Source organism: Peromyscus californicus, unplaced genomic scaffold, assembly GCF_007827085.1.
Source record: "Peromyscus californicus insignis strain IS unplaced genomic scaffold, ASM782708v3 Scaffold_11__1_contigs__length_118956290, whole genome shotgun sequence".
NCBI classification, from domain to species: domain Eukaryota; kingdom Metazoa; phylum Chordata; class Mammalia; order Rodentia; family Cricetidae; genus Peromyscus; species Peromyscus californicus.
The window spans coordinates 104,894,293-104,914,241 of NW_026294402.1; the positions used below are offsets into that span (position 1 = coordinate 104,894,293).

Here is a 19,949-nt window from a genome sequence, read left to right on the forward strand (position 1 = left end):
GTGCCTGTCCTGGATCTCGCTCTGTAGACCAGGCTGGCCTTGAACTCACAGAGATCCGCCTGGCTCTGCCTCCCCGAATGCTGGGATTAAAGGTGTGCGCCACCCACTGCCTGGCTAAGCCTGTGATGATCTTACCTCAGCCTCCTGAGCGCTGGGGTTAAAGATGGGAGCTGCCATGCCTGGCTGACATTCATTTTAACAAGGACAGGCTGTTAAGCAGATCTATCTGGTCAACCATTTCTGAGGAACAGCTGTAGAAGCAGCCTGTGTTAAGCCTCATGCTCACTAAGTAACCAACACCAGGCATCTCAGTGCAGGGAGGGAGTCGGATCCGCTTTGGGCTCCACTTCACCCTGACTGGACCCCAGGTCTTCTCAGAGAGTCTGGATGAACCTAAAGCCATCTAATCCATGTGCACTCGTCCTTCTTAGGCAAGGGCATCTGCAGAGCGGCTCTTCAGAAGGCAAAGCAACCCAGCTACCTGCTCCCATTTTAGGATGGGCGTGTGTATGGAAGTACAGGTGGTTTGACTCAGCTGCCCTATCCAGAACAGCCTGCTTGCCCACTCTGTTCAAGGCACATGAGCAGCTGTGGAGGCCTGTTTGGAATGTTTTGCTTGGGTGGCAGTCTGGCTTTTGCTTTTTGTAGCTCTGGAGATTGAATCAAGGACCTCATGTGTACTAGACAAGTGCTCTCCCATGAGCTATACCCTCAGCCCAGAGTCCCGGTGTTGAAATGTCTTCCTTTTTTTGTCTAAAGATGACCTGAGGTCCTCAATACCTCAACACTACAACTACCTTGCCTCTTGCCTGTCACAGCACAGGTCACACAAAGGGTCCTGTGATGCACCATGGGAATCTCAGGGATAGGGGACTTATTAAACATGCCTCCAGCTAAGCAAAGGAAACTGGAGTTCAGGAGGAAACGTAGCTTCCTAATATGATCCAAACACTGAAGGGCAGAAGGGTGACCTCCAGTCTGTGCCTCCACAGCCCATATACAGAAGCGACTGCCATCCCGGCTGCTGCTTAGAGAGGGTCCCCCATATCCTGTGGATCTCCCCAAGTACTTTTCTGGGCTTCTATTTCACAGCTACTCAGCTGTCTTATAGCCCCAAGGAGCTAAGTATACCAGAATACAAGTCAGAGTTGCCTTTAATATGTGATTTAAAAACAATAGAAAAAATAGCTAGAGCTAAATAAAGGGAGGCAGAATGGGGATCTGTGGGCAGATCTTACCCATCTCACCATCTTCTGCTTCCTGTCTTGGAGAGGAGGGTGCAGGGACATGAAGCGGCTGGATCTTCTGTGTTCTGCAGAACTTCAGAAGCCAGAAGTACTAGGAAGTCCATGAAGGGGACCTGAGGCAGTAAGGATGGTAAGGAGTGCCTGCCAGTGCAGGCAGCACTGGGGCTTGCCACTCACACCACAGAGCAGCCCTCAGCTGCTGAGCCCAAAGCCTGGACCACATCTTCTCGGCCTATGGCAGCCAGGGCATCCTCTAGCACTCTGAGGGTGGCTCTGCTGCCTTCTTGGGCAGCCCAGTCCCTTAGCAGGGCATAGGCTGGTGCCTGGCCACGGGCCATGAGTTCCACGGCCTCAGCTTGGTAGCCCAGGTGGCCTGCCAGCCCCTGCCAGCCCTTGGCAGGTTCACCCAACATCAAGAGCCGCTCGACCTCCTCCTGCTGCTGCTGCGGAATATGCAGGTAAAGTCGGCAACCAAGGTCAGGATGTGGTCCTGGGGTGGGAGATAGAAGATTCGTTAGTGGGTGGTGGGGTAGCACTAGTTAAATACCAAGGAGTACTGACTGAGGAAAGGTGCTCACCCTGGCTGGGGATACAGGGCTCCAGACAATGAGGAGAGTCCACAAAGACACTGCTGTCACCATGCCGCTGGTCCCTGTCAGGGTCCCCTAGCTCTACAGTCCGAGCTTTGGCCATGGCCAGCTGTTGTCTTTGCTTATGTGAGCGCCAACTGTGGAGGGCAGAGAGTGCTAAGACAAGGAGCTCGGAGTCCAGGTGTAGAGGGGATGCCACAGGGCAGTACCCAGACCACCTACCATTTGAAGGCCACATAGGCCAGCAGACCAAGGACCACAGTAGCGAGGAGAGCACAGTAGACAGGAATGATGTTGCTTGAGGCCCCCGGAGGCTCGGGGGGAAACAGGGAGGAGGTATTGGGGGCCAGGGCTCCTCCAACTTCTACCCACACGCTTTCCCTGTCCCTGTCCTGCCCCATCAGGGCAGTATCTGTGAAGACAAGGTCAAAGTGGTCAAGAAAGCCACGGCAGCCTCACCTAGACCATCCTGGCAGAACGTTCCAAAAGCAGCAGAGCTCACCATGTAGTCAAGGACTCAGCACAGCGTCCAGAGTTGGCTGGCCCTGAACTGGCAAGAATGGCTCACCAGATAGACACATGCCACCAAGCATGACAACCTGAGTTTGAGCCCCCAGGATCCATATGATAGAAGGAGAAAACTGACTTCTACAAGTCCTCTGAACCCCACATGCTTGCTAAGTGGTTAACAGTGCTTGTAAGAGCAGCATTCTGCTCCCAGCGCATTCGATGGCTCATAACCATCTTTAACTTGAGCTCTAGGGGGTTTGATGCCCTCTTATGGCCTCTGTGGGCACCCTCACACATACACATGTACAGGTACATATGTACACATAAATAATAAATCTTAATTTTTTAAGTTGACTAGCCCTTGGCTTGCCACTGTGGATGAGGCAGATGTGCCTTGCCATCCTCCAGAAGCATCCAGACTTCTGTTCTTGCTATTATGCCTTCTTCTAGAAACATGGCAAGAATCTACTCTGGAAGCCTTCCTTAATCCTGCTCTCCTCGTGCTCTGGTTGACCTCTGTTTGCACGGCACTGGACTGGTCAGCTCCCAGAGTGAACTGTGAGGCCACACTGATGCAGCATGCTGTTTTCACAAAACCATAAAAATAACACTGAACTGGAAGTAACTAACTGGTGTTCTTTTTGGCCTTAAGTCTAGTGACCAGTCAGTCCTTGGAACCAATGTAGACAGGATTCAAGGGACAGGGACTATAGAGCCTGTGAATGGACTTGTACATGACCTACTCCACCTCCCAGCCTGCCTGTTAGCTGGGATCTGGGTCAAAGCAATCGTACCTGCGTAGACCACACCTTTGCTGTGGCTGACATTGTGAAGCATGGCTCTGCCAGGCACTGTCTGCTGAGCTGCTTCTTGGTGAAGGTGAGTGGTGCACAGCACTGGGCTGAAGGAGCTGAAAGACTGCCTTTCTGAGTCCAGTAGGAATTCTGTACGGGGATATGAGATCCTCAGACCTGCTGTCGCAAGTCCCTGGGGCAGCCTGTCCCCATTACCAGCTCACTCCATCCTGATTCTCGCCAGGGCAGGAACGGTTTCCCCATGGCAAGTAGGTGGAGGTGACTAACCAGGCCCCAATAGCCAAAGCTGGTGGGTTGGGGGTACAGCTCAGGATAGAAATCACCCTATCTCAAAGACCTTGGCGAACACCTGGGCTGAATCCAGGGATGATAAAAGAGTAAAGATATATGCACTGTGATCCTATCTCAGGCTGAAGCATCCCTAGGAACCAGTGAAAGGCTCATGTTCATACACAGCTGCCAAAACCCAACATCCCAAGGTCCCAAGACAGGACCTCCTGGACTGACTAGCCCCCACTCTTGACTCCAGGGCCAGTGTCCAGCCCTTTCCTGGTCAGGAGCTGAGTGAAAGAATACCTTAATGGGCTCAGCAAGGTCACAGGGCATGGAGATCCAGGGCCCTAACGTTAGTCTTTTCTCATTTGGGAATTCAGAGAGGGCCTGAAATGGAAGAACAGGGCCACTCAGTCTAAGGGCCCATCTGGACCCTACAGTACTAAATCTGCTGAGACCCACTTTCTGCAGGCTGCGAAGAGGCTCCAGATCTGGAAGGAGGAGGGAGCTCCCCTGAAGAAGGCAGAGACTCAGAAAGGCCCCCCAAGTCCCCAACAGTTACTGCTGCATAACCAAAGGGTCTACCACATGATGGCTATCAGCAGTCCAGTGCTGTAGCCAGGTAAGCCTCGGAGATGGGTGGCCCCTTTATGGACTGTATAGCTCTGTGTCACTTACCATATTGCGAGTGGGGGGCTTCCGGTATCCTAGTTGGTGGGTGGGCCCGTAAACCAGTAGCAGCAGACAGGCCTTGGAATCTGCCCCACCTATCCTGAGCTGCTGGAACGTCTCCCGGCCTCCCCACCCATCTCCAAGCCCAAAATTTGAAGAAACAATTCAACATCCCCCGCAGGCCTATACACACCCCAACACAGACGCTGGTACCCGTAGGATCAGGGCACTCGAGGTGGGAGACAGAGAAGGTTCTGACCCCTTCTACCTAGCAAGAACCCGACTCGGCACTCCCACCCCTCCTGACCTTCGGCAGCCACCCCTCCAAGGGTGCCAGGATCCACTCAGCCAGGAAGACGGCGGGAGTCCCTGGAGAGGGCAGGTTCCGGTCTGCCCAAGAAAGAGTGAGCCAAGGCTAGGGGCGGGCCAATGGGGGGGGGGGTGGTGTTGGAGAGGGGAGCAGGACAATGAAGAGGCGGGGCTGAGCTCGAGGGTGCGGTCTCGCCCCCGCCCCACGCTGGAGCATGCCGAAGCTCTCAGAGCGCACAGAAGCTGACACCAACCTGGCTGGCAGAGTGCGCAAATGGCATGCAAAAGGCACGCGATGGACCATGAGAGCCGAGATCCAGCAGCCAGGAAGGCTGGCAAGGACAGAGGTGGGTCGGCTGGCTACACGGAGGCCAGCCTGCCCAGGAAGAATGACATGCCAGGCCAGACCGGGTGACGGGACTACGAATGGTGGCCACAGAAGGCCGGGAAGGCTGGCACATGTATACTCAAGAAACCAAGCAGCTACAAAACTAGGCCAAGTTTATTGCTGGGGATGGGCAGCGAGTCACGGGTAGGGGTTAAGGCCACGGGTGGTCTTTGTGCTTCACTGTAACGTGGGATTTGAAAGTAGGAATTCCCCCCCACCCCACCCCACCCCACCCCAGATTGTGCAAAATATGCAGCTGCGGCCTCAGAGGCCGGCGCTAGGTCTCCCCTCAGCCGGCGAGGGGCGGGACTTCCTGGTGATGCCATCTACCAATCCCTGAGCTGGACGGTGGGCCCCGCCCACCCCCTGGTGCAGCAGTCTCGTGGGCAGGGCATCTCGCTCGGGCGGGATCTGAGCACCTAGACACCAGGTTCAGCGAGCCTCGCCAGGATTGTACTCCGTCTCCCCAGAGGACACCTGGGAGATGCGCCTCGAGGAGCGCCACAGCTTCCGCGCGAACTGGCTGCTGCGCACCTACGGAAAGAAGGGATGGGATGGGATGGACGAGCCTGAGCAGCTGCTCCCACCCGATTTGATTCGATGCCCGGTCCGCCTGCTCTTGTCCTCACCTCAGAAGGCTGCCCAGCGCCCACAACGATCAGTTTGCCATCCTCCAGGCCCACCAGCACGTGGCTACGCTCCTTGGTCACAGACACACTGCGCACTGGCACTTTCATGGGCAGGGGAGGCACAGCAGGCCGCAATCTATAGCAGGGGAGTGGACATACATTAAGTCACAGCTGCAAGGAGTCCTTCAACACGGCACGGCTACCGGATGTCTCCATTATCCCGTGTATCTACTTTGGCCTCATTTGAAGGCTGGCTAAACTGAATCCCTGATTCATAAGACTCGCACAACTGTGTAGCTGAGGGAGGTCCATGGCAAGAATCCCCATGGGTAACACACCTAGAAGAACGTGCTACTGGATAGCGTGCACTCCTGATTACCCTGTGCCAACAACTCCCACCAAGAGGGGCCATCAACTCAAAGTGGGCTCACTTGTTCAAATGGAGGATGTGTAGAGAGCACTGAATGGTGCCCAGCAGGACGAAGTCTCCTGCCACCGTCAGGGCCGTAGGCTGCTCTGTCAGGGGCAATGAAGCCCGCAACCTCCCATTCACTGAGTACAGGTGCAAGGAGTAGGTGACCTGGAAGAAATGGGACCATCAGTAGCTGCCCCACCATTCCAACTGCCCTGATGCCTTTTTTGTTTTGTTTTTTGTTTTTCGAGACAGGGTTTCTCTGCGTAGTTTTGGTGCCTGTCCTGGAGCTTGCTCTGTAGACCAGGCTGGCCTTGAACTCACAGAGATCCACCTGGCTCTGCCTCCCAAGTGATGGGATTAAAGGCTGTGCCACCACCACCCGGCTGCCCTGATGTCTTTGTTGGGTACCCTATCCCCATACCTGGGCCCCAGGACGTTCACAAGCAGAGCTCTGTACAACAATCTGGCCTTCAGACCCCAGTGCCAGATGTGAAATAGGTCCAGGCAGTGTGGCACCTGGAGGCCTTAATGCTGCCACAAACTGACCTCGACGTACAGTGTGTATGATCACAGTTCCATCCTATAGAAGGCAGATTAGGATGCTGAGCAGAGATCTGAAGGCTCAGGGACAGTGACTCAGCCAACAGCCTCCCCAGGGTACACGGACACACCTCAGATCCAGACACAGCCATGTCAAGTTCAGTGCTGATGGCCACACAGCTCACCGCAGCCTCATGTCCGTATAAAACCTGTACAGGCTTTGATGCCAGCCCTACGGACAGACCACCCTGTGGGAAGGCAGGGCTAGCTTAAGACTCAGGCAGGTATGACTTTATCCCAGGCAGCGGGTTGGAGGGTAATAGAGCCCCAGATCTGCTCATGGCAGTAAGGGGAAGGAGTGACAGGAGAACAGCCCTGAAGGCTCCCTGAGGGGCGGATGGACTTCTGCTCTGGGCTACAGGAACCTCACAGGTCTGTCCACCATGCACACCTGCTGCAGAAGCCGCCACACCATGCACGTGGTGTCCCGGGAGCCTGAGATGAGGTAGATGCCACAGGTGTCCAGTGCGAGGCAGGTCACTACATCTGCATAGGAAGGAGAGGACAGACAGGGGTCAGTGGACCCTCCCAGGTCCCATTCAGAACCCCCTTCCACATCTGCCTGCCTCATTCTCCCTGGCACTAGGGCTGCTCGTACCGAGGTGTCGGCTTAGCTGGTTCAACAGTTTGCCACGGGGTAGTCCAGTTACACGCAGGCTGCCATCCCAGTGACCGCCACTGAAGAGCAGCTTTCCGTCAGGGGCCACTGCCAATGCTTGCCCGCTCAGGCCACTGCCTGGCACCCATGGTCCACTCAGTAGTTTTTGCATCCTAAGCCAATGGGAAGATGGTAGGTGAGGCTGGGCCACGGGGGAGAGGTCTAGGCTGACAGGGAGCCTGGCCAGACCTCTCCCCTGCAGTTGGCCTGCATTCTATAAAGGCATAGGGCATTTATAGCCTACCCCTACCCACAGCTGTCTTACTTGGGGTTTCCCATGCTGGAATCTTTGCTGAAGGTAAAGTAGTTATTGATGTTTCGGTCATAGGGCAACCAGCTGTGGGTGCCCAGCAGCCCACTGGCACTCACAGTCACCTGTAGGTAAGAGTGTGCTAAGGTGGTGTGGAGGCAAAGGCAGGAGGGATGAGCTGAGGGGCACCCTGCCCAGCGCACTTACCAACAGGTCTGAGGAGCCCTGGGTGATGAAGGAGTGGGATTGCCGGTGGGGTACCAGAGCTAACACCAGAGGTATGCCTTCATTGACAACCTGCAGGGAAATGTGGAGGGCTGGCTGTGGTGAGCTCAGGGCAGCAGGAGCCCCAACTACACAAGTCTTCTCAATGGGTACCCTCTTTTTGTTTTTTAATTTTTTAAACAATTTATTTATTTTATGTACTTTGGTGTTTTAGTACCCTAGAACTGGAGTTACAGACAGTTGTGAGCTGCCACGTGGGTGCTGGGAATTGAACCCGGGTCCTCTGGAAGAACAGCCAGTGCTCTTAACTGCTGAGCCATCTCTCCAGCCCCAGTGGGTACCCTCTTTTCTTCGCCCTTGACCCCCAGGGGCACAGAGTGGGCGTCATATGGAGAAGCACACCTGCCAGCAGGGCGTATGCAGGAGGGTATCACAGAAAGGCAGAGGACCCGGGATCGAGCTTGACCTCCGCCTTGAGCCTCTCATCGCATTCCCCCTTGGCCTCAGCCCAGTAACGGGAGGGCAAGGGGAGGCTATGTGAAGACGCAGGAGGGTCCACGGCTAGAGTCCCTCCATCCCGACCCACTCAGGTCCTCAGAGACTGTTCGGGAAGTCACACTTGCCCTGGCCCTCCTCAAGAAAGCCCTCCTCCCTTCTCCTCTGTGTCTACCAGCTGCCTTTAAATCAGTCACCGTCATTTAGAATTCCCATCGGGCCCCAGAGTGGTAAGTGCAGATAAGCCCATCTCACAGAAGGAGCTAAGTTCCTGCCCTCTTTTCACCTCAGCAAAAAAGGCCTTGAGCTGGTCCAGGTTCTGGAAGATGCTAGGTGAGTTAGTGTCCAGACGAGCGAGACGATTGGCCACATCCTCAGCTGAGAGCCGGGGTGGATGTGGTTCCTGTAGACAAGAGCTAGTCAGCACCAGGACATGAGTGTTCTTTTTTCGCTTGTTTTTTTGTTTCTTCGAGACAGGGTTTCTCTGTGTAACCACTCTGGCTGTCCTGGATCTCGCTCTGTAGACCAGGCTGGCCTCAAACTCACAGAGATCCGCCTGCCTCTGCCTCCTGAGTGCTGGGATTAAAGGCCTGTGCCACCACCACCCGGCTGATATATTCTTGACTACTATATTCCAAGCAGCTCTTACCTTGAGCAGCTGACAAGGAGTCTGCCCAAAGTTGCTGATGATGCCTTCCAGAGCCTTCCGTTCCCGTTCATCCGCCACATGGTCCAGGTCTACGGCCCCTGAGAGGGAAGTAAAGCAGTCAGAACTCCTCTGCGGTTCTCTACATTGCTACTTCGCCTGTGCCTGGCCCAGCTCACGTGCATCACCCCGCCACCTTCATAGGTGCAGTAATAGAAGACGTTGAGGGCCTCCTCAGCGGCGGGACCCCGCTGCTTGTAGCCGAAGATGAGGTCAATCCACTCGTGCAAGTGGGAGGACACGTACTCCGACTCCTGAGGGTAGGAAGTGGGGTCAGCTCTGGGACTGCGGACCCACCACCACTCTCAACTCGCCCGCCTGTCTGCGTGCGGTCACCTCCTCACCAGAGCCCGGCGGTGCTGCTGGATGAAATCCTCTGGACAGCTGGCCCACGGGGGCAGCACCACATCACCCACCTTCTCATTGGTCAGCTGGAGGCAGCCCAGGTCAAAACCTAGCAGAGGAGAAGGTCAGCAGTATCCCTGTGTATCCCTGGCCACCCCTGTCTGGGCACTCATGCCCAAGGCCCTGCTCCCACACCAGTGGCTTGCATGCTACCGTTCTGGTTCTCCAGGAAGTCGGGAAAGTAGAAGAACTCTGGGATGAGCTCCTTCACATCAGCAGGGCTCTCCAGACGTGCCTGCCAAGCTGCCGCCACTGAGTGGAACTGCCGGTCAGAGCAGTCGAAGCTGGTGGAGGACACAGCCAAGGTCAGATGACAGATACATGGGGATGTGTAAAACCAGAGGCAGCGTAAGACTGGGCCCCCCTCCTCCCCAACCTCCCATCACTCCTGGGCGCACCGGCCACTCTGCAGCTGGACATGCAGGGAGGTGAAGGGTTCCACGCGGATGAGGTAGTGCATCACACCTGCCGCATTGGAATAGTGGGTACCATAGTGGAACTTGTCGATCGTACCTGCTGGGTCCTCAAAGCTCTCATATCTGAAGCCACAGGCAACAGAAGTCAGCAGAAGCCCTTCACCCACCCATCCCCAGCCCACTGAGCCCTGCCCCGCCCACATGCTCACTTCTCCCTCACGAGCTGGGCATGCTTGGGGTTCACCACACCGATGGGTTTGGACAGGTCCCGGAAGACAGCTGGATTGCTGAGGTCCAAGACTGGGGACACGTAGTCCTGCAAGACCCAGGGGAACTGGCCACCCACCCAGGGGAGAAGCTGCATGAAGACCCTGATGGCTTGCTAGCCCACCCTGCCCTGCCCTCACACTCAGGAAGATAGATAGAGCCTGCTCACAATACCACTTGGAAGGGCTGCAGGAGCACAGATGGTCTACAATAGACACCCCTTCCTTCCAGGGAGACCAGGGCCCAGCAGGAAGAAAACAGGGCAGGGGAGTGAGGCAGTGGCAGGGAACAGAGGCCTGATCTTAGTCAGAGGTGAACCATTCAGGGACTGTGCTTAGGGCCTGGCCCATTAGCCGGCACTGATAGATCAGCGAGTGGGGGGGAAAGGGGGGGGATGCAGAGTGGGGCCCTCACCACAGGGTACTGAGACAGGTCATTGTAGGTGCGTCCTGCAATTGTGTTGAGTTGCATCAAGTATTCAAAGTTGGAGATCTCTCGCTGTACCCATTTCTGGAGGGCAGGATAGCAAAGGATGAGCAGTGAAATTGTCCAGAACCCCCTACTTACAAAGTTCCTACCTCACACTCCACACAGACGTACGTAGGACTCTTACCTGAGTAAGTCCCGAGGCACGAAGCATCTCCTGGGGGGAGCGGCTGCTTAGGTAGCCTTGGGTGTGTGGCCGTAAGCGCAGGAGCCATGAGTACACCTGGTTCCGTACCTGGGTGTGGGGTGGGATGGGGTAGGGCTGGGGCCTGGGAGCCTGGCCAGGAGATGAAGCTGAGGACCCAGACACCTTGCATGGGAAGTTGAGGAAGTAGTTGGACTGATCAATGAAGAAGAGCTCTAGTGCTGAACGCCTCAAGTTGAAACGCCGCAGGTGGACCTCACGCAGCTGGGCCAAGGGGCGCCGGAAATCATGGCCAATGCCTATAGGACCAACAGTGGGTATGCGGAGTCCCTGGCTCCGACCCAGTCCAGACCTTGGCCCTTCTCTGCCATGCCCTCCACCGATCCCACCAGAACGCACCTTCCTCAGTTTCCACACGTTCTGTGCTGCCGTCATAGAAATACACGTGCTGCGTGGTGACCTCTAATAGTCCTGGGACGACAGCCACCACGGTGACGAGCTGGCACTCGGCTGACAACACCAACTTCTCACGCTGCTCATCTAGTTCCGCTGCCTCCATCCTGGGGGTCAGCACACAGCTCAGCTGCTGATGCTGGCATCCCTTCTTGACTAGCTCCAAGGGCCAATGAGCTATGAAGTCATATGCTCACACCTCCCTGACGGAGAGGAGTTGCCAAGGGCCTCGTGCTCACTGACCTGTGCCCTAGTTGAACTTAAAAGTTGCTCTGGCTGCTCGTCAGATCACCCCTTCTGCTGCCATGGTCCCCACTCTGTTCTGATTTTTCTCAGCCTTGCTCAGAGGTACTTGGCTACTAAGGACCACCCAACCACCCAGCCCTTTAAATAACTTCCAATTTGGGGTTCGAGTCCCTTTTCAGGGTACTCAAGGTGGACAGCAGAAGACTCAGACTCAGTCCCACGGAAGGCAAACACCCCGCCAGCCTCCAGTCCACCACTCACAGGGTCTCCAGCACAGCCAGTTCATCCTCCCCTAACTGGTCTTCAGGCAGCTCCTCTGGAGGGGTGCTGATTTTGGCCTCTTTGGTCACTGCCAGAGGCAGCGAGGTCTCTTCAGTGGGTGTCATGGGAGCTTCACCTGCACGAGGCCAATCATACTTAATTACAGCAAGGCATGATGGGAAACACCAGGTGGGTGGACCAAGTGCAACACACTCACCTAAATTGTCACGTAGGGCACTGGCTTCTAGGTGAGGGTCAAAGTGATGATTGGGTACCAGTTTTAGTCGCATTCGTGAGTATGTCTCTGCACTAGACAGCTTCCAGTGAGGGGCTGGAGGAACCCTGCAGATATATCACCAGGAATTGTCACAGGCCAGCAAGAGGTTACAGGGCCCCCACTTCAAGACTGTTGGGTTTTTGAGACAGGGTTTCTCTGTGTAGCCCTGGCTGTCCTGGAACTGGCTCTGTAGATCAGGCTGTCCTTGAACTCTGCCCGCAAAGTGCTGGGATTAAAAGTGTGTGCTGCTGCCGCCATCCCCCCAACCCCCGAACCCCCACCCTTGGCTAAGACTGCTGCTGTGATTCATGTTGCATGACTCTAGTTAAGACCTTCAACAGAGAGCCAAAGGCAATCTGGCACTCTCCAGTCATTCCCTTTGTACCAAGCCCAGCTCCTCCACCCTAAAAGCCCAGCCCACCTTAGTGCCCAGGCCCCACAGGGGCTGGAGAGCTGGCGCCACAGTGCCCCCCAGTGTAGCAGGGCCGTGGAGTGCTGTGCCGCCTGCTGCTTCAGCACGGCTGCATAGCGCAGTCCCTCCAGGCGGGCCCTGCGCTGGGCAGGCTCTAGGACCAGTTCCTGTGGTGAGAAGAGCAGAGCAATCCACTGACTGCCGTTTTCCCAACCATTCTCTACCCTGCCCCGTTAGCTGTTTCCCAGGCGTACGGGTGAGGTAGCACACCGTCCCCACTCCTGGGCTGCACACCTGGAAGGTCCTTTGGCTCTGGATGCGTTCCCGCTGATGCCGCTGTCCACTGCTCATAAGCGTGTCATAGCAGGCGTTCCAGAAGCCTGACATGAGGTCATGGCTCTTAGCATATGTGTCCATTTCAAACTTTGACATGGTGGGCTGTACCTGGAGGATGAATGGGGGGAGACCAGTGCTTGAGGTGTGCCCTGGCCCCCATCTCTTCCTTCATCCCCACCTCCTTTAGGTACCTGCTTGTCAATGAAGTGGCGCCATTCAGGTGTGGCACAAAAAGCCTGGAAGTCCTCAAAGAAGGTGGGGCTTCCATTGGTGGGTGGTAAGGAGGGCAGCCCCCACTGTAGTCCCAGGGGCCCATAGGCACGGTCCAACAGCGTGCGGACCAGTGGCACCAACCACGAACAGCGCTCAGAGGCTGCCACAGCTGTAGATGGAGACTGTGAATGCTCAGTCTCAGAGCAAGAAGTGCTCAGCGCCCGGCTGAGTGCGGCCTCCAGCTTGGAGAGGACGTAACATGCCTCTTCACGGCGGGCTGGCACTGCAGTCTGCAGCAGTGTGTGCAGCTTCACATAGGCCTGGGCATGCAACTGCACGTGCAAGGCAATGAGTGTGTCACCAACTGCTATACCTCCACCAGCCCCACCGCCACCTCCACTGCCCACCCGCATGCTCACCTGTGGGTCCTCCAGCAGGATATAGCCAAGCACAAGACGCAAGCCAATCTGTGCCATCTCACGGAGTTCTGCTGTGCTATTGGCCAGGTGTGGCCAGGCGCCCAGGCGATCGAGGAGGTTGCACACACCTTCAAAGAGCTGCCACATACAACATTCCCAGCGTGTTACCACACAAGGCCAGGGATACACGGGAAGAAGGCAAGGTAAAGTTTGGGCTGGAGGCTAGGTAAGGTTTGCTCGCACCGCTTGACCAGTCCTGCAAGGTGTACCCAGCCATCTCTAACACTGTCATCCACCCCAAACTTTGACCTGACTAGACATGCCTGCAGATGCCCATGCTGATGTATCCAGGACTGCCCTGGGAGCTTGCCCATCTCCCAGGTTTATCAGGATGCAAGGATGCATGTGGCTCTGAATGTCGTACCTTTTCACTCCATAGTTCCTGATTACCATGGCCCTCAGCGCACAGGAAATCCTGCAGCAGACGGAGCAGCCACAGTGCCTGCTGGGTAAGGCTGGCCAGGCCTCCTGGGGGAGCCTCCTTGATGTCAGTCAGGGCTGATTCCAACATCATCTCTAGGAGGCTGGCCAAGAGAAGGACTCAGTACCTACCTTGCACTTTCTCTGGCTCCCCGGCTCCTAGAGAGCTATCACCTTCCCGAATCATCCCTCTTACCTGCGCTTAATGCAGTCTGGTGGGCGCACAAGTGTGGCTGAGGCCCCCAGCTGGGTAAGTACTGAGAAGACTTGGCCACGCTCCCGCCACGCGGCCTCATCACTGCCCTCCACACCCCTCCATGTCACCGAGAACAGCACGTTTGTGAGCAAGTTGCAGAGTTCCTCTTCGGGCGTTTGCTGTGGGCACAGGAGGGTAGTGAGCTGATGGGCTGGGAGGGGAGTCTCTGCTCAGCACCCCTGTCTGCCCACTAGCAGGAATGGTGAGAGGCAGCAGCATTCAGCAAACAGCCAGACTGGCACCAAGGTCTTAGAAAAATGGCACAGTGGTTCCAGTTACTGTCTGAACTCTGGGGAGAAACCTGGGGTTCTGCTCGACTCCAAAGAGGAGAGGAGATATTCCTGAGTCTTCAAGGCTGCCTAGGAATTCTCAAGGAGAATTGGGGCTGCAGAGACAACTTAGCAGTTAAGAGCACTCACTGGCTGTTCCTCTAGAAGAGATAGGCTGTCCCTGGGCCCTAGACAGCTGCTCTCCTCCACTGTGGCTCAACACAACCACACGTGAGACTATCAGCCCTGGTAGCAGGCACATCTTTGGAGAGGTCACAGTGCCAACCTGCTTCCCTGAGGTGTCATCTCCAGACACAGTGCACCGTCAGACGGTGGGTCCATCTCACCTGGGGGTTGCTTGTGTTCGAGGCGTCATCCCCGCTGACGGCGGGGTCTAGCAGGCTGCCGTCCTCCAGCACATTGGAGAGGCTGGAGCTGTGGCGGCCTTGGGCGGTAGGGAAGGGCCGTGGCCCATCCAGCGGGGAAGGTGTGCCAGGCTGGCTGGCTGGAGTGACAGTCCCACTGCTGCCACCACCAGCGGCAGCATTGCCTGAGCCAACGCTGGCCCGTTCCAAGCCCAGGTCAAAGGGTGTACTGAACGGGGAGAGGGCATGGTAGAAGGCGTCTGGGTCAGGGCAAGGGGACTCCGAGGGCAGGAAGACATCCGAGGAGTCAGCAGGCAACTCAGTGGGTGGTGGGGACAGGGCCGGCTCCAGGGAGGGGGGCAGCTCTGGGAGAAAGCGTGAAGGACTGCTGGCTGTGGCAGCCTCCAGGACATACAGCCGGGTCAGCACATCCTGCCAACCAGCTTGTCGGGCCAGGAGCCGCACTACTTCTGGCTGTCCATAGATGAGGTGGAAGAGCTGCAGAGCCAGGGCACAGCAAATCAGAGGCCACCTGATTGCTTCCCTAGACCCTCACCCCCAGGTCTTCACAGTGGGTGCCTCCTAGGACACCCGCTTCCCAGACAGGCAAAATGAACTCCAGAGAGCAGAAGCCATCCCTTTTACCTCCTCCCCAAGCTTCTCTGTTACTCACTTGACGACAGATGTCGAGGCGGACACCGAGGTCAGCCTGGAGGGATAGCTGTACCACAGCCAACAAATCTGAGAGATTCAGGCTATCCGGGGATGCAACCTGAGGGACTGACATAGTCGGAGGGATGATCTCAATCCTGTCCCCTACAGGAACACTCCCTCTTCCCACCTGTCCCATTCCCTGGGTAGATGCTGCCCCCTCTGCCTGCTCTGCATTTTTGTTTGTTTTCTGCTGTGTTGGGGCAAATGCTAGGTAAGCATTCTACCACTGAAATGCATCCCCCCTGCATCTGATCTACCTCTTGGTCCCAACCACATCATACCTGCTCCCATAAACAGCTTGTAGAGGCCCTGGCAGAGCTGGGGAGAGATGGTCCCCTCGGGCAAGCTGGCAACAAGACCCTGGAGAGCACAGTCTCGCAGCCGGACCCTCTGGCGGTTCCGCTCAGGTAATCGCTCATTCTGTTGCAGTCTTCGCAAGATCTGTGGGAGGGAGACCAAGGGGCTGTCATCATGGAGGACCTATCATAGGAGGAGAAGTCACTGTGCAGGTGTGTGGCTCCAGAAGAGGCCCGTGCAAGTGGCTTTATTCACTGGTGCAAGGCTGCCCTAGGTTCCAGCCAGGGGCCTCAGAGAATGGGATTATGAGGTCAGGAGGGGGCTGGGTATACCTTGCAGACTCTGTCAGTCAAAAGGGGTGGTGATTTTGGCCGCACCAGCAGTGTGAGCAGCACCTCGAGGTTCCCTGGCTCTAACAGGAAGATGGCCAAGGGCTCTTGTACTGGAGAACCCTGAAGCAGGGCCAGTAACAGGTCCAGTGTGCCCACCACCTGAGGATACAGAATGTCACTCTAGGCTGGGTTCCCCAGCTGGCCCATATACCTCTCACCCAAGCCTCACCCTCCCCAACCTCCTGCCCACCTGGCCATCATCACTGGTGGCTGCCAAAAAGCTCAACACAACCTGCATGTCATCCACTGAGAAGTTCCGAACCAGGAACTCACGCGCCAGACCCAAAAGGGAAGTCTGTACCGTGCGCAGGTCGTCGGCCGCAAGGGGGCGCTCCCGCTGCAGACTAGTGGGTCCAGCAAGCACAGCCAGCAGGTCCAAGAGGCAAGATCAGGGAAAGTGGGCAGATGAGCTGAACACCAGGCACTACTGTGCCAGGCCCCCAGCATCCACCCGGTCCCACTAGCCTAACCTGTAGTGTGTGCGCAGAGCATCGAGGATGAACTGGACTCCATACTTCTTCCGGAGTTTCTGTCTGTGCTCACGGACCATGCTGGACATGTACTGGATGTGACCTGAGTGGACGGACATCCGCAGAAAGCTTCGTGCAGGGCAGGGCCATGCCTCTGCCACACCTCCCAGGCACCATCACATCCCCTCACACACCCCAGGGCAGAGCTCTGACCCTGTCAGATATGTCCCCTCACACTGTCTAGAGCAAGGCTGTGACTTCTCACCCTGCCCTGCCCTGTAGCCAGGCCTCTTTCCCAAGCCCCTCACTTACCCAGGCGCACAGCAAAGTCACTGAGGGTCCAGAGGTGGAAGTTGAAGAGCAAATGTTGGTAGAGCAGGTAGAGGAGGGGCCCGCTGCTCTCAGCAGCCATCCGCTCCATCAGCAGCTGGGCAGACATGAGCACGTTCATATCCATGGCCCAGCTGGGGACCTGAGAGGAGAAGGGGCTGGCTGAGATGTGAGCCCCTGCCTCCCTGCTGTCCCAGCCACTCAGGCTCCAGTTTTCCCAGCAGCAGACATGAACCACCATCCTTGCTCACAGGCTTTCAGGGCTGCTGCCGTCGCGGAAATACAAGCTTCCAGCCCGGCCTATAGCTCAGCTTCCCTTGACACAGCCTGGGCCACATTCCTACCCACATCCTCACAACCAAATCTGCCCCCCACTCAGGCCCCACTCGACACCACTGTCCAGAAGGTCCTGCTCCTGTCTCTCTTCCACCTGCTCAGTAGGTCTCACCTTACGCAGGAGGGCCCCTATGATGGCAGGCCCCTGGCACTGTACCAGACTCTCCTGATTCACAGTGTGGCCCTGCAGGAAGTTCCGAAGCATCAGGAGAAAGGCGGCCACTGCATTCCTCTCCATCCGTTCCTCTGCCAACCAACAGAAGAGGACAGAGCTTGGTCAAGGGCACGCGAGAAGCCGCGACCTCACACTTCCACCCTCACTGCCACACCAAGACTTCCTCCCCCAACCCAGGCATGAAGGACTCACCTGAAGACTTGCCCAGGGGGAGAAGCAGGCCCTGAGTGTTATGGCCTGAGGTCAGTTCAGGTCCCAAAAGGTCGTGCGTTTCACCTGGACCTGCCTCGGCCTCTTGGGGCTGCATAGCTACTCGCTCCAGCAAGGGCAGCAGGGCACCCATGCCCCCTACACAGTTCACCACATCCTGGAGGAGGGGCCGGTGATGAGAGAGCAGTTCCCCACCAGGATCTTGCCTAGGAGCCTGGACTCCAAGTATAGATCTCTCGAACTGGTCTCCCAAACACTGCCAGAGCCCCACGCTGCTGCCAACTAGCCCTATGTACACTATACACATGTGCACACATACCTTCACATCCCATGTCTCCACCCTATGTCCTGTCAGGCGGCCATCCAGCCCATGGCCAGGGGACAGGTCCAGGCAGATGTTGTTCTTACAGGCCTGGACCAAATGGAGAAGGGGGTGACAGGTTGAAAATGGGAGCCTGAGGGCAGAGCCAGAGGGTAGTGACGATTCTCTCATCCCCAAATACCTGAGGTGAATAGTGGAGGAGCAACTTGGCACCAAGCTCATGTAGTTCACCCTCAGGCTTGAAGGGTGCTGGCTCATTGGGCCCTGGAGAGAGAAGGCCAATCCTGTAAGAGACCTCAGGGCCTCTGGCCAAATCCCACGCACAGCTTGCCTCCTCCCTGCCTGCCCAGAGGACAGATTCCTAGGGTTACCATCTTCCCCTGGGCACTTGGCAAATCTGATGCCCTAGAACTGGGACAATAGGGTAGAAGCTGGGACTCGGGCAGGGGACCGACAGACAGCAGGTGCTACATACCCAGGCCATACAGGACCTGCAGGGCGGATGCCTGCAGGGCTTCGTGGAAGATGGCCACAGTCCCCAGCTCACCCTCCAGAGATGTGGGGCTTCCCCACCGAGTGTCCTGGGTGCCTGCAAGGGTGGAGCTGATGCTGCCCTCCTGCAGAGGGGCCCCCAGCCCAGGCCCCCCGCTCAGGCCTGCAGAGGCTGGGACTGACTGGGAGCGGGTGAGGGAGGGGTGAGTGTGAGACAAGGCAGTGGGGAGCCCTGTGGAGGTCGTCGTGGTACGGTGCCCAGCAGAACCAATACAGCAGGAGGAGAAAGGCTGCAGGGTCAGGATTGGGAGACTGGTCAGTCCCAGCAAAGCCTGGGACTCCACCTCTATCCAGCTTATGAGGACTTCAGAGCCGTGCAGGCTGAAGACACACAGGGGTTCCAGTCCACACTGATCCACGTCCCTCCAACTGACCCACGGCCACCCAAACCCTGCCTAGCACACCTCACTGAGGGAGGGGAAGCGAAGAAGTGCTGTCTTGACCAGCTGGCCATCTTTGAAGACATTGACCTGGTTCTGACTGAAGGGTCGGCGCCCAGGCACATGCACAATGGCCACACAGTGCTGTAAGAGAAGCCATGAGGACGCAAGCCATACTTGAGCCTTGGTGTTCCCCATTCCACACTGGACCACGTGAGAAGGGTGAGGACTCACCCAGGCAGAGTCAGCCAAGGACACTTCGGGCAAGCTCACGGTTATGTACTCTTTCCGTGTGCACACGGCTACCACCAGGGTCCCAGCTGCCGTGAAGAAGGCCTCAAACCCTGAGCCATTGCTGGTGAAGAAGCTGGGGGCAAGCAATCCAGTTATGCCCGCTTCTTCGTGCTCCCCCTGGCAGCGGGTCCCTAGCCCTTGGCAGTTACCCACCTATACAGCTGTTTTCGCTGGAGGGGCCGGAGAGGGGCTGAGGTAGGAGCTGTCTCTGTGGCACGCAGACAGAGCCAGGCATGGAAGGTAAAGCCGGGTCCTGGCCACCGCTGCACAGGAGGTACCATGATGCCCGCCATGCTAGGTGTGAGGTCAAAGTAGCGCAGGGCACGTGCGGGGTCCCGGTTCCGGGCCATGCCTGACAGTGCCCGGATGACGGCGCCTGCATGTCGAGCCTTCTGAGATTCAGTTCCGGCTGAGTCTGAGTCCAGCCCCGGTGGGGGGCGCAGCAGGCGACGCAGCTCCAGGGGCCTTAGAGACACTCGGCCCAGGGCTTGCAGCAGTGCTAACAGCTGCTCCTGGCAGCGGGCTCCCAGGGCTCCCCCGGTGCCGAGCGTCTCCAGCAGAGAGCCCACCAGGCCTGCCTGCACACAGGTGGCACGGCTGGCAGGGCAGCCGTCACAGAGCCGCCAGAGGCGCTGGGCCAGGAAGAGGCGCAGCTCTGCTGTGGGCAACGCCGGCAGCCACTGCGTCAGCACCAGCACTGGCTGCTCATTGCAGATCGGTGGAGGCGGGTGCATGCTGTGGTCACCCTCCACAGCCTGGTGGAAAGAATGTGACAGTCCCAGGTCAACTGCGGCCCCCTGCCAGCTACAAGACTTCCTGTTGCCTATAGTATGGGAAAGCAACACGTGCTGCCGCATCTTGGTGCCTTGCCAAAGGTACATGGACGATCATGACCACCAAAACAAGCACTCGGCACTACCAACTTCCAAGCTTTGGAAGTAGCCTGGGCTGGCCAAGCCCCTAACTATATGTTCCTGAAATAGTCCTTG

The 19,949-nt window shown here is 57.0% G+C and overlaps 2 protein-coding genes across 6 annotated transcripts in view; both read right to left on the reverse strand.

Annotated features, from left to right (window-relative positions):
• Window positions 1-1,136: 1,136 nt before the first annotated feature.
• LOC128100053 (death domain-containing membrane protein NRADD) lies at window positions 1,137-4,557 on the reverse strand. 5 transcript variants are annotated; one of them, XM_052722101.1, is made up of 6 exons: window positions 4,415-4,557; window positions 3,739-3,822; window positions 3,142-3,291; window positions 2,060-2,249; window positions 1,826-1,974; window positions 1,137-1,737 (listed from the first exon to the last, which is right to left on the reverse strand). In XM_052722101.1, exons 3-6 carry the CDS (start codon window positions 3,182-3,184, stop codon window positions 1,421-1,423), a joined length of 699 nt encoding a protein of 232 aa, XP_052578061.1. In that variant the 5' UTR covers window positions 3,185-3,291; window positions 3,739-3,822; window positions 4,415-4,557; the 3' UTR covers window positions 1,137-1,420. The 5 variants fall into 5 exon arrangements, with proteins under 5 accessions (XP_052578061.1, XP_052578084.1, XP_052578075.1 ...); XM_052722124.1 differs by lacking the exon at window positions 4,415-4,557 and adding an exon at window positions 4,114-4,194; XM_052722115.1 differs by lacking the exon at window positions 3,739-3,822.
• A 343-nt stretch (window positions 4,558-4,900) lies between these two features.
• Nbeal2 (neurobeachin like 2) overlaps window positions 4,901-19,949 on the reverse strand; it is a 32,879-nt gene continuing 17,830 nt past the window's right edge. The window contains exons 13-54 of the mRNA XM_052722156.1: window positions 19,114-19,715; window positions 18,901-19,033; window positions 18,691-18,810; window positions 18,210-18,516; window positions 17,916-17,998; window positions 17,732-17,824; window positions 17,395-17,569; window positions 17,140-17,273; window positions 16,674-16,833; window positions 16,362-16,464; window positions 16,082-16,235; window positions 15,832-15,990; window positions 15,484-15,643; window positions 15,162-15,268; window positions 14,471-14,986; window positions 13,795-13,973; window positions 13,543-13,702; window positions 13,119-13,256; window positions 12,678-13,031; window positions 12,445-12,594; window positions 12,160-12,317; window positions 11,679-11,803; window positions 11,462-11,597; window positions 10,901-11,061; window positions 10,484-10,800; window positions 10,285-10,380; window positions 9,813-9,937; window positions 9,586-9,726; window positions 9,341-9,471; window positions 9,127-9,236; window positions 8,919-9,036; window positions 8,726-8,823; window positions 8,363-8,479; window positions 7,564-7,653; window positions 7,372-7,481; window positions 7,047-7,219; window positions 6,840-6,934; window positions 6,520-6,636; window positions 6,270-6,428; window positions 5,865-6,013; window positions 5,434-5,569; window positions 4,901-5,338 (exon numbers count right to left, since the gene is read on the reverse strand). Coding sequence (XP_052578116.1) covers window positions 5,237-5,338; window positions 5,434-5,569; window positions 5,865-6,013; window positions 6,270-6,428; window positions 6,520-6,636; window positions 6,840-6,934; window positions 7,047-7,219; window positions 7,372-7,481; window positions 7,564-7,653; window positions 8,363-8,479; window positions 8,726-8,823; window positions 8,919-9,036; window positions 9,127-9,236; window positions 9,341-9,471; window positions 9,586-9,726; window positions 9,813-9,937; window positions 10,285-10,380; window positions 10,484-10,800; window positions 10,901-11,061; window positions 11,462-11,597; window positions 11,679-11,803; window positions 12,160-12,317; window positions 12,445-12,594; window positions 12,678-13,031; window positions 13,119-13,256; window positions 13,543-13,702; window positions 13,795-13,973; window positions 14,471-14,986; window positions 15,162-15,268; window positions 15,484-15,643; window positions 15,832-15,990; window positions 16,082-16,235; window positions 16,362-16,464; window positions 16,674-16,833; window positions 17,140-17,273; window positions 17,395-17,569; window positions 17,732-17,824; window positions 17,916-17,998; window positions 18,210-18,516; window positions 18,691-18,810; window positions 18,901-19,033; window positions 19,114-19,715 — 6,951 coding nt within the window. The 3' untranslated portion in view covers window positions 4,901-5,236. The remainder of the gene's footprint in view (window positions 5,339-5,433; window positions 5,570-5,864; window positions 6,014-6,269; window positions 6,429-6,519; window positions 6,637-6,839; window positions 6,935-7,046; window positions 7,220-7,371; window positions 7,482-7,563; window positions 7,654-8,362; window positions 8,480-8,725; window positions 8,824-8,918; window positions 9,037-9,126; window positions 9,237-9,340; window positions 9,472-9,585; window positions 9,727-9,812; window positions 9,938-10,284; window positions 10,381-10,483; window positions 10,801-10,900; window positions 11,062-11,461; window positions 11,598-11,678; window positions 11,804-12,159; window positions 12,318-12,444; window positions 12,595-12,677; window positions 13,032-13,118; window positions 13,257-13,542; window positions 13,703-13,794; window positions 13,974-14,470; window positions 14,987-15,161; window positions 15,269-15,483; window positions 15,644-15,831; window positions 15,991-16,081; window positions 16,236-16,361; window positions 16,465-16,673; window positions 16,834-17,139; window positions 17,274-17,394; window positions 17,570-17,731; window positions 17,825-17,915; window positions 17,999-18,209; window positions 18,517-18,690; window positions 18,811-18,900; window positions 19,034-19,113; window positions 19,716-19,949) is intronic.